General features: G+C 34.6%; 2 protein-coding genes across 2 annotated transcripts; both read right to left on the minus strand.

The window, feature by feature from the left end:
* Positions 1-3735: 3735 nt before the first annotated feature.
* LOC131653607 (uncharacterized) lies at positions 3736-4706 on the minus strand. Its single transcript, XM_058923852.1, has 2 exons — positions 4403-4706; positions 3736-4313 (listed from the first exon to the last, which is right to left on the minus strand). The coding sequence occupies exons 1-2, from the start codon at positions 4704-4706 to the stop codon at positions 3736-3738; spliced, it is 882 nt and encodes a 293-aa protein (XP_058779835.1).
* Positions 4707-4739: 33 nt separating this feature from the next.
* On the minus strand, positions 4740-7377 carry LOC131653615 (uncharacterized). The gene is made up of 7 exons (XM_058923863.1): positions 6984-7377; positions 6603-6895; positions 6086-6465; positions 5753-5981; positions 5680-5701; positions 5381-5587; positions 4740-5260 (listed from the first exon to the last, which is right to left on the minus strand). Exons 1-7 carry the CDS (start codon positions 7375-7377, stop codon positions 4740-4742), a joined length of 2046 nt encoding a protein of 681 aa, XP_058779846.1.
* Between the last annotated feature and the right edge of the window lie 3155 nt (positions 7378-10532).

Consider the following 10532-nt stretch of genomic DNA (forward strand, 5'->3'; position numbering starts at 1 on the left):
ATTCTCTGTGTTTTGTACCATCAATCAAATCAAACATTTGCATTTCAAAATTCCAAGATTTTTGTCCTAGAAGTCTTCTGAATATCACATGATTAGCAGAGACTCAGCACTGCACAAAAATCAGGTACGCTTAACTGTCTCCTACACAAATAGTCCCTGATTAGGGTTTCTTGTTTTTTCAGGAGAAACAAGTTTTTGAGACCTCAAATGGATTTCATGGACCTCCATACATCTCAAAGTACCATCATACAAATTTTCAAACTTCAATTCACTCAGACGCACCGTCAGCAGCTCAAACAGTCAACAGACGACCCGTTTGACCAAAAAGTCAACAGACAGTCAAAAATGAAATTTTTTGTCAACATCCATATTTTGTCAAAGGATTCATCATTTGATCATTGGATGATCATAATTCATCAAGGAAAGATCAAAAATCAACAAAACCCTAAGATTCAAAATTAGGGTTTTCTCCTGAAAAGTCAACTGAACTTTGACTGGTCATAACTCTCTCATCCTTCATCCAAAAAATTCAAACCAAAGCTCATTTTGAAGGAAATTCAATTATCTTTCAAATGCAATTGGTCCCATGGTCATTAGGTTCACCATTTGAAAAATATGAACCAAGACATTATAGGTCATTTTCAAAGTCAACAAAAAGACACTTTTTTCAAAAGGATACACAAGGAGCATCAAATATCATTTTGACATGAGACCAAAGACATTGGTTAGAAGACTCTTTGAGGTTTCCAAAAAGTGCAAGATCTCCTTCATATGACAAAAATTGAGGGATTTACACCTTGTTGAAGTTGGCTAAATTTTGGGAAAATGCATAAAACCAACACTGCTCAAAAATGCATTTTTTCCAAATGGGGCCAAGTTTTCATAGTTCAAACATGTTTACCATGATACAATGGGCCTCCCACGACCAAGACAAAGCCCACATCATTTTTATTCATTTTTGGTTTAATTTTATCCCATTTAAAATTAAATTGAAAATGGAAAATGGAAGGATAATGATGTAGCTTTAATCTTAAGCTAAAGCCTCCACAATTGACTCAATTCTGCAGCAAGAAACAAGTACAGCAGGCCTAGGGAAAGAGGTGTGGAAAAATTAAGCCATGGTTGCTTAAAATTCAAGCTTGATATATTAAAGAAATCAAGAATTCAACAAAGACATAAATGCTTCTTAGCTTAGTTTATAAGCACTTCAATGCTTATATAAAGGCTATATCACTTCAGCAAAGAGGAGAGGACGGATTTAGAAGCTCCCATAGGCATATATCACTCTTGTAATAACTTGTAAAAATTCAAAGAAACTTGAAATTCGAATTTTAAGTTTAAGTCATTTTCAATACAAACTAAGCATTCAAACATCATCTCTGAACTTCATTGACCTTGTCCAAGTAAGTTTAAAGTATCAAAACCTCACAAATCGAGCCCCACAAGCCACGGTTTGTTCAAACATAAATCAACTCGTATTTGATCATACACGCATGCTTAGCAAGATGTAGACATATATTTGAGTTTAGTTTGATGTGTTGATCATTTCTAGAAGTTTAATTAAGTTTTGGATGCTTGTATACGAGGTTACCATTTTTAGGGTTCTTAGATCCTATTTAGGGATTTTCGTTACAAGCAAAATTAGAAGAAACTAAGGCCATATTCGAATTCAGGAGAGAAAACCCAGTCAAAAGAGCATGTCGCGAAAAATTTATGTTATGGTTTAACCCTATTCGCTATTTTGCAGGTTTAGAACACATCTATTATAGCGCTTTTCTCATAAAAACGCTGTTAAATGTGCTGGCTGGAGGTTGAAGATGATGAGGTGTCCTCACCTCATTGGATAGAACGCGCGCGCCAGTATTTTTGAATCCTGGGTTCCCATGTGCGCTTTCCATCATCTTTCCATGTGCCCTCAATATCTGAGCCATCTGATCTCATTAACTCTCAATCCAACGCATCAAAACACTCTCCATAACATGGACCTCATTTAAATACCACACCTGATTATTTTATTTTCTATTTTCTATTTTCATTTTAATTTCTTTGCAAAATTAGTTTAAATAATTCTAAAAATCCAAAAAATACACAAAAAATATTTTTAGGCTTCTAAAATAATATTTTATTTTCTGATATAAAAATATTTTATTTTTCTTCATAATTTAAATATTTTGCATAATTAATTAGTTTATATTTATATATTTGCTTTTTAATTATTTCAACCAATCAAAAAATCATAAAATTTTTTGTTCTTTATATTAAATATAGTTTATATATTATAGGCTAATTTTGTACATATTTAGAATAATCTTCTCTTTAAGTTTTAATTATTTGTGTAATTATTTATATAATTATGTGTTAATTAACTTAATCAATTTCAAATCAATTTCAAAAATCCCAAAAAAATTAGTTTTGTTTTAAAATTAATTAACAAGCATTTTGAACATATTTTGAACTTAATTTTTAGGTTTGAAATTTATTTTCATCTTTTTTCCTCATTTTAATTTAATTAATCATGCATTAATTATAATTAAAAACAATCATAAAAAACCAAAAACATTTCTTTTATTTCCTTGCAATTTAAATTCCTAGATAAATGTATAGGTTGTCAAATTCATGTAAATAGCGTAGTTTACATTTCCTGCACAATCGATGTAATAACGTAGATTTACTTTCCGCATTTTACATTTCCGCATTTTAAATTCCAGTACATATAAACTGCGTGTATGCCAAAGATAAAATTGAATCGTTAGATCACTAACTTCAAAGATAAAATATTTGAATCCAAACACAATCACACTTGCACCTCTTAGGGTAATCCCTTTCTCATTCTTTTCAAAATCAAAATCAAATTCTATTATTTCAAACGCAAAATCGAACTTTTGTTTATATCCGGTGAAAGGATAGATTTTTAAAGGAAATAGGATAAAGACCTTATAACTCAGGGTAGACCTCCTAATTTGCTTGCTCAAATCAAAACAAACAAATCTCTCACATATCATTGTTTTTCAAAAATAAAACTTTCAAAAAGACAATACTTTGTATATATCCAAACAAGGATCATTACGAAGTTAACGTTCTTTTTTTAAAAACATCTTTTGAAAGATAAAAACACTTTGTATACATCCGCACAAGGATCATTACAAAGTCAATTTACAAAGGTATTTGGAACCACATACGGGCATTTCAAGGCAATCGAAAAGTAATTGAAAACAAGTGAGCTAAGCAAATTAAAGAGCCCATGGATAACCATGGATACAAAGGGTGCTAACACCTTCCCTTTGTATAACCTACCCCCTTACCCAGAATTTCTTAAAGGTCTTTTTTCTGTTTCTTTTATAAACCTTTCCTTAATTGGATAAAATAAAAAGTCGGTGGCGACTCTCTGATTTTTCAAAAATACAAAAGCAGAAACAAAAAGAGTCAGTTCGCGTATCTCTCCACGAGAGGTATGGCAAAAAACCGAGCGCGCGACAGTTATCAACATCAATTTTTGCCTTGCCTATTTTTTGAGTGATGGTGTTCTGTAATCATTGAGATTATGTCAGCTAACATTCATAATCCTTTTTGAAAAAAATGGAGCAAATGAAATATGTTATCAGTATGCAAATGGCATATCCAATCTTTAATTAATGATAGTTAATAAATTGTTTAAGTTGTAACCTGACTTTAGGCAACCCAGCACAAAATCTCTACCAATAACAACATTGCCATAGATAATGTTAAACATATAGACTACAAATTTTCAAACACTTCTTTGAAGACCACATTTGTTGTGGTTGTCAATGGATGTTTATCCTTGTCATGGATCAAGATTTTAAGGCCTTTTCTGCTCTTTACTCTTGAAACTGCAACATAAAACTGGCCATGGCTGAACACGCTCCTCGGCAAATATATGCCAACATGATCCAACGACTGACCTTGAGATTTATTAATAGTCATAGCATAACATACCGTTATAGGAAACTGTCTTCGTGTCATCCTGAATGGCCATGGCGATTGCGTTGGAGTAATGTCCATTCGTGCGATATAAATGATACCGCCGATGTTCTTGCCTGAAATTATTTTTGCTTTAATAACATGATCAGCCAATCTTGTAACAATTAGACGTGTTCCATTGCATAAACCTTCTGCTTGATCAATATTCCTGAGCAGTATGATTGGAGTATTTACTTTCAATCTGATCTTATGATTAGGAAGGCCAGAGGTTCTCAGTGCATTCAAAAACTCAGGAGTTAAAACATCAAAAGATTCATTGCCATCATCATCATGCGTATCGACTGAATCAGACCTTAAGTATTCCTTTTCGTCTCCTGAAAATGCAGTGACTTTATATTACGATTTGTTAAAATTGCAAATGAAAAACTCTTCAAATATATGTTCACACAAAATTTAATATTACCTGGGAGATTATCTAATACATAGTGATTTATTTCATCTAATGTCTCAATTGTTCCAGCCAATATTGCCCTTGACTGCAGAAAAGCTACATTATTGAAGTTAGCTTCAAAATTTGGATAAGTGTTTTCGAATATTGTTCGAAGGGGATCATCAAAATTTGATATCAAAAGATCTGCTGGAATATCAATATCAGCATAGCCATCGTTAGGTTCTGCTAGTTTTCCATCTCCAACTTTTAATATCCAATTTGAAAATTGTTCTAACTCGGTAGCTGACGTAGTCGCCCCAAATTGCTGAAGCCGCATGTTTTTTGTAAGTTTCAAAACCTTACAATGATCCTAAATGTATGATGAATTGATAGTTGCATGAATTATATCTGAACGACTGCCTCTTGGAATAACCGGTAGAATCTGTCTGAAATCGCCACCAATAACAATTACCTTACCACCAAATATTTTATCTGATGACCTGGATCCACCCATGATGTCTCTGAGGGTTTTATCCAAAGCTTCAAAACAAAATTTGTGACACATAGGAGCTTCATCCCAAATAATCAATTTTGATACTTTTAGCAAGTCCCCCCTGTCACTACCCTTGTTATTGTCGCATGTCAAAGATTCAAATGTGGGAATTGGAATCTTAAATTTAGAATGTGTCGTTCGACCACCAGGGAGCAACAGGGATGCAATACCTGAAGAGGCAAATGTCAAGCATATTTGTCTTCTTGATCTTATGTAAGAAGCTAATGTTCTCCACATGTATATTTTTCCTGTACCGCCGTATCCATACAGAAAGAATACGCCTCCGTTCTGGGTATCAACAACCGTCAAGATTTGTTTGAAAACATCTCTTTGTTCATCTGTAATTTAATGAAAATATAATTTAGAAACATCATATTAGCAATATAAATTTGTAAGTAATTTGAACTTCTTCTGCCAATTTGATGTTATTATTATTTAGACATGTGAGGTTATTGTACAGTACAGCATATTAAACTCTTGAAGTTGTTCAGCAGGATCGTAGTTTCGCTCTTCATATATGAAATTATTTCCAAGCTCCTCAATTATGTAACCCTGTGGTTTTGGCATTCCAAGGAAATCACTTAAACTCTTTCGACTTCGCCGAAGAAGTTTTTCAATTTCAATCAATGTTAAATTCAGAATTTCTTCATTTGTTAACCGCAGAACTGTTAATAAACAATATAAAAAAATAGATGGTAAATATTGGAACATCATTTATAATAAAATATTTTTGATTATGATCAAATTGAAAATTTACCTCTGTTGTTTGCAATCCTTTGCTATGAATAAAGAATTCCATCAGATAACAGATGTCGAGTTTTACTCCATACATGCTTAGGCCTATTAATGCTACTTGACAATAACATGTGAACAAAAAGTAATCTCAAATAATGTCCAGAACCCCAATGAAATGCTTCTGTTATTGCAGATATGAATTCTCGATCATCACCAATAAATCCCATAGCAAAACATGCATCACGGAAACTATCGTACTTAACATTGTTTATTGTCTTTATTTCATCGTAGCTTTTCGGTCCTTTAACATGTGTTAGCATCATCCTGAGATAGTACAATTCCCCGGTAGTTGGAGGAACCCAAATTAGTCTACCAATTGTGTATCCCTTTTGTCTGGGTTTCCACTATTTTTTTTAACGTATACAAACTTCAAAACAAAATTGCTATACGTTAGTTGACGCGCTTCGTCGTATTTCTTGTTGGCTTCAAACCAGGATGTAAACATTGACTCAGTAACGCTCGGTTTATCAAGGACTGTGGTAATAGGGCTGGCATCAGTATAGAAAATAGAATTTTGTCCCTCAGCATGAAAATGAAGTCTTTCTACAGCTGGTTTTCTTCCATGAATAGGAAAAGCATAAATTCTCCAAGCAGCTTCGCTTGAAGAAACGTACCTACAGTCAATATACTGCTTTATCTCATCGACGACGTCATGTTGCGAAACAGATCCATCTTCATTCATGACAATTGCAGCAGTTATTCTATCATAGTCTTTGTTGATGTATTTGAACAAATATTTGACGGATGGCTTTGATTGCACCATTCCATGTTAATATGAGCTATGTACTTCAACAATAAATTTGAATTGTAGGGAACAACAAATCTATTGTCAATCTCAATTCCATTCTTAGAAACTGTGTGTCTGTTGTCCATTCGTCTATATACCGGATATCCATCTTGATCAACGATCGAATCACGTCTGAAGTCTTTAGGGAAGTATTTTGAACATTTTCCTTCCTTCATACACGTAGAATTACGAAAAGCATTTCCGCAGGGTCCGTGTATCATGTGAGTTTTGACCAAGTTATATAACTCTTCGTTAGTGTCTTTGTTTGGTATTTCTGCTGATATGATACGATCAATGTCAGCAGGTGTTGGATACTTGCTCGACGGATGAAGAAAAAATAATATGTGAGCATGGGGCAGGCCTCTTTTCTGGAACTCAATTGCGTACATATCTACAAATATAAAATTCAGATATGGTTTATAATATGACATTCAAAATGAATAAGGAAATTAAATTAATAAAAGTTAGAAATTACTTACACGCAAGAACCTTCCCCATGATACTCTTTTTGGTCAAATCGGACAGTAACGCATCAAATTTCAGTTTGAAGATTCTTGTAATGAGATCCGGACGATCGGACGCTTTCAGATTTGCAGAACTTAGTATATGTTGTATTTCCGGCCAATTTGGATTACATGTGAATGTAATAAACAAATCAGGAAATCCGACATAACTACAAATTGCCATGCCATCAAAGTATAACTGATCCATATATCTACGGCTTCCAACATACGACGAAGGTAGGACAACCCTTTTCCCTGTAGCTACACCAAGTGTATGTCCATTTGTCCTAGCATCTGGAAGATGATCATATTTGCCTACTCGTAGTTTTGACTGATTTTTTCTTAACCATCGAAGTCTCTCAGATTCCATCATTGTAAAACCATCTACCAAAAACTGCTGGAACAATCTCCTTGACTTGAGAATTGTCTGTGCCTCATTTTTTATTGACTGGATCCTAAAGGCGAACCACTCTCTGATTGTAAGTCTGTTTCTTTTTGTTGCTTCCTCCCATGGAACATCCTCAATTTCCGATACTGAAGCCGTTGTTTCTGCAATACGAACCGTGTTAGAACCTTTATTGCGATGCCGTATGTTGGGTCTGTAACCATCTTCACCATAAGGGAAAAGTAATGTGTCATACCCTAATTTTTGACCCCCCTGAGATGACATATCTTCAGGATTTTTCATCAGGTCAAGACAAGTACCCAGAGCAGTCATTTCTCCATCTGGTACCTAATCGAGGATGCTCGAAGACAAGAAAGCTCAGGCAAAGGATCAATCAATACAAAGACTAGTCTTTAATACAATCATGGGGCTCAAAAACTTCACTTTTCTCATTTATGATTGATTAGACATCCAGTCATATGAGTACAGGTTTACTCAGGTCACCAGACTAGGGTTTTGAGCCTATCAGGGACTAAAATCAGGGATCACTTTTGGGAAACCCTAAAAAGCCCCAGAGAACCATTCAAAAACATCAATCATCTTCAAATAACTCATATGACAAGATCTACTAGACATCACACTTCAATTCAAAGTCTACAGTCATTATTTTCACATGGTCGACAAATTAGGGTTTTGACCTAATTCACCAAGGTAGTTGACTTTTAATCAGGGCATGAATCCAAAACTCAAGACATGATTCAAGAATCTCTACTACCTCAATATAATCCATTTACATCATTCATTTGAGGAAAAGATCTTGTTTCTACACAAAAGCCCAAAAATTCACTTTGTCAGGAAAAAGTCAACTGTGAAGGATCATCATTGACTTTTAAGGTTTTTGGTCAAAAAATGACTTTCAAAGATTAATATCATCAATATATGGATGTCAAAGTCATTTGGCCAAAGAAATTCAAAGAAATTCATCAAGGAGCAAAAAGTCGGGAATTAGGGTTTTTGAGGGCATGGTGAGATCTCAAAATTTCACCTACACAACTCAAAAAACTTCCAACATGAAAGTTGTAGATCTTGCCAAATAAAACAACATCTTACAAGGGAACTTTTTTCAAAAGATCAACCATTTATGAAGTTTTGGAAATTTTGAAGTTTAGGTCATAAACACTTAGAAATTTTTCTAAGTGTTTTAACCTAGTTTTCATCCAACTTTAGGCTCATTTTTCACAAATTTCCCAAAGGATTCTGAAGAAACTCCAAACTAATGATTTGAAGTTGATGTTTAGGGCTTTCCAAATTGTGTTCAACCTTCTTCAAATTCAATTTGAGCTAGGAGTTATGCTTGTTCAAAGTTGGCCTCATGAAGTAAAATTATAGGTCATGTACAATTTGGAACTTTGCAATTTTGTGCATTTTTGCTTCACTAAGTGATGCTACACGACCTCTAATGCATCTGAAACCATACCATACATCAATTTTCATCATTGCATAAGGATTAGAGAAGATTCCCAAAAACAAAGGCATGTGATTATGTAATGATTGCATTTTTGAATTTATGGCAAATTGATGATTCATCAAAGGAATCTTCTCCCAACCAATTGGAGCTCATTTCTGCAGCCATTTGGTCCCCTAAGATCAAGCAAAACCGATGGCTAGGGAGTGGTATCAAAGAGCTCATCATTGCACTTGGAATATTCTTTGAATTCCTTCATGGCTAAGAAAGCAAATCAACTTCACTAAGGAAGCTCACTCCTCTGCAGCTATACCAATCCATTTGCCTATAAATACAGATGCATTCCTCATTCAAAAACACACCAAAGCAACCATATTCCTTGCTTTCTCTTTCTCTCCTCTTGTTCATTGTTTTTCAAAGTTCTTTGGCAAGAAGAATCGATTTCTTCAAACCAAAGCTTATCTTTGGGAAGTGAGCATTCTAACATCTCAAGGGAGGTCATTTGAGGTGATCCAAGCACCTGGATCACTTCTGTAGGTGGAGGAACACCATTGTTGCTCTCACTTTGGAGCATCTGCAGTTGGAGGTCCATGGAGTGATTCAGAAGGTTTCAAGGCAAGCCAATCATCCAGACACACTCCTCAGGTCATAGTGAAGCTAACCAGATGGCTGCAGCTCATCTGTAACTCAGGATTCAACAACCTCCATGTCCACTTGAAGCTCAAATCGAGGGAGGTCCATAGAACAATTCAGAAGGATTCAGGCTACAATAAGCATCCAGTTAGCATCATTGAGTCTCAGGGAAGCTATTGAGATCATTCATTCAAGCCCAGGTGCTCTCAATCATCCTCACGACCTCCATTTTCAGAGGTAAGTTTCTGAACTTCACCTCTCTAATTTAAGTACTCTTTATGAAATAGCTCGATTCTATCTTGTTCAGCATCATCAGAGGATTGAAAACCCTCTATCATCATCTATTTATCTTTCAGTATAGTCATTTAATTTGATTTTGAAATTTTAGGGTTCTTCACGATTTCTGGTAAATTAGTTAGATGTAGTTAATATTAGTTCATGTTAGTTACATATTTAGAATCGTGAGTGAAATTAGAGCAAGTTTCGTGTTTACATCATGGCAAATGATTGAGAAATGAGTGAGTTCTGAAATTCAAATTCATGGAGCTTGAGGTTGAAGACGAAGATGGTGGTGGCGCGCAAAATTCAAATCTCAGGGCAGAGTTTATTTTATTTTGAGTGGTATGCGTTTTATTAATGACTAAACAACTTGCCCTAGTGGCCACACATGCGCCCTTAGTATCATCATGCCACAAGTCTGGGGTTCGAATCCCCCTCGCCCCAGACTTTTTGTTTCTTTTATTTTTTAAGGATTTCCAACTTGTTTTGAGACATGACCAAATGGAGGCAAGTCACTAACACTGAGCGCGCGTTGGCTCAGTGGTGTTGTTTTGGATTGGTGACCTCAAGGGCGTGGGTTCAAACCCTCCAAGGGCCAAAACTTATTTTTTTAACACTAATTTCTTTCATTTCTCTTCACAACTTCACATATTTATTTAACCTATCAAAACAAATCATTTTCACTTCATTTTTCACACACTTTTTATTTAACATATCTATTTTGTGAATAATCAAAAAAATCATAAAAATATTATTTATTTCA

Source organism: Vicia villosa, linkage group LG1 (assembly GCF_029867415.1).
Source record: "Vicia villosa cultivar HV-30 ecotype Madison, WI linkage group LG1, Vvil1.0, whole genome shotgun sequence".
Lineage (NCBI taxonomy): Eukaryota > Viridiplantae > Streptophyta > Magnoliopsida > Fabales > Fabaceae > Vicia > Vicia villosa.

What these genes read in the sequence shown, in the direction of transcription:
- LOC131653607 (XM_058923852.1), bottom strand. Translation starts at nt 4,706, where the DNA reads ATGCGGCTTCAGCAATTTGGGGCGACTACGTCAGCTACCGAGTTAGAA. An exon ending in TGTATTAGATAATCTCCCAG is followed by an intron (nt 4,314 to 4,402) that starts GTAATATTAAAT and finishes CTGCATTTTCAG; the next exon opens with GAGACGAAAAGGAATACTTA.
- LOC131653615 (XM_058923863.1), bottom strand. Translation starts at nt 7,377, where the DNA reads ATGGAATCTGAGAGACTTCGATGGTTAAGAAAAAATCAGTCAAAACTA. An exon ending in CATGGGGAAGGTTCTTGCGT is followed by an intron (nt 6,896 to 6,983) that starts GTAAGTAATTTC and finishes TTATATTTGTAG; the next exon opens with ATATGTACGCAATTGAGTTC. An exon ending in TTGATCAAGATGGATATCCG is followed by an intron (nt 6,466 to 6,602) that starts GTATATAGACGA and finishes GTGCAATCAAAG; the next exon opens with CCATCCGTCAAATATTTGTT.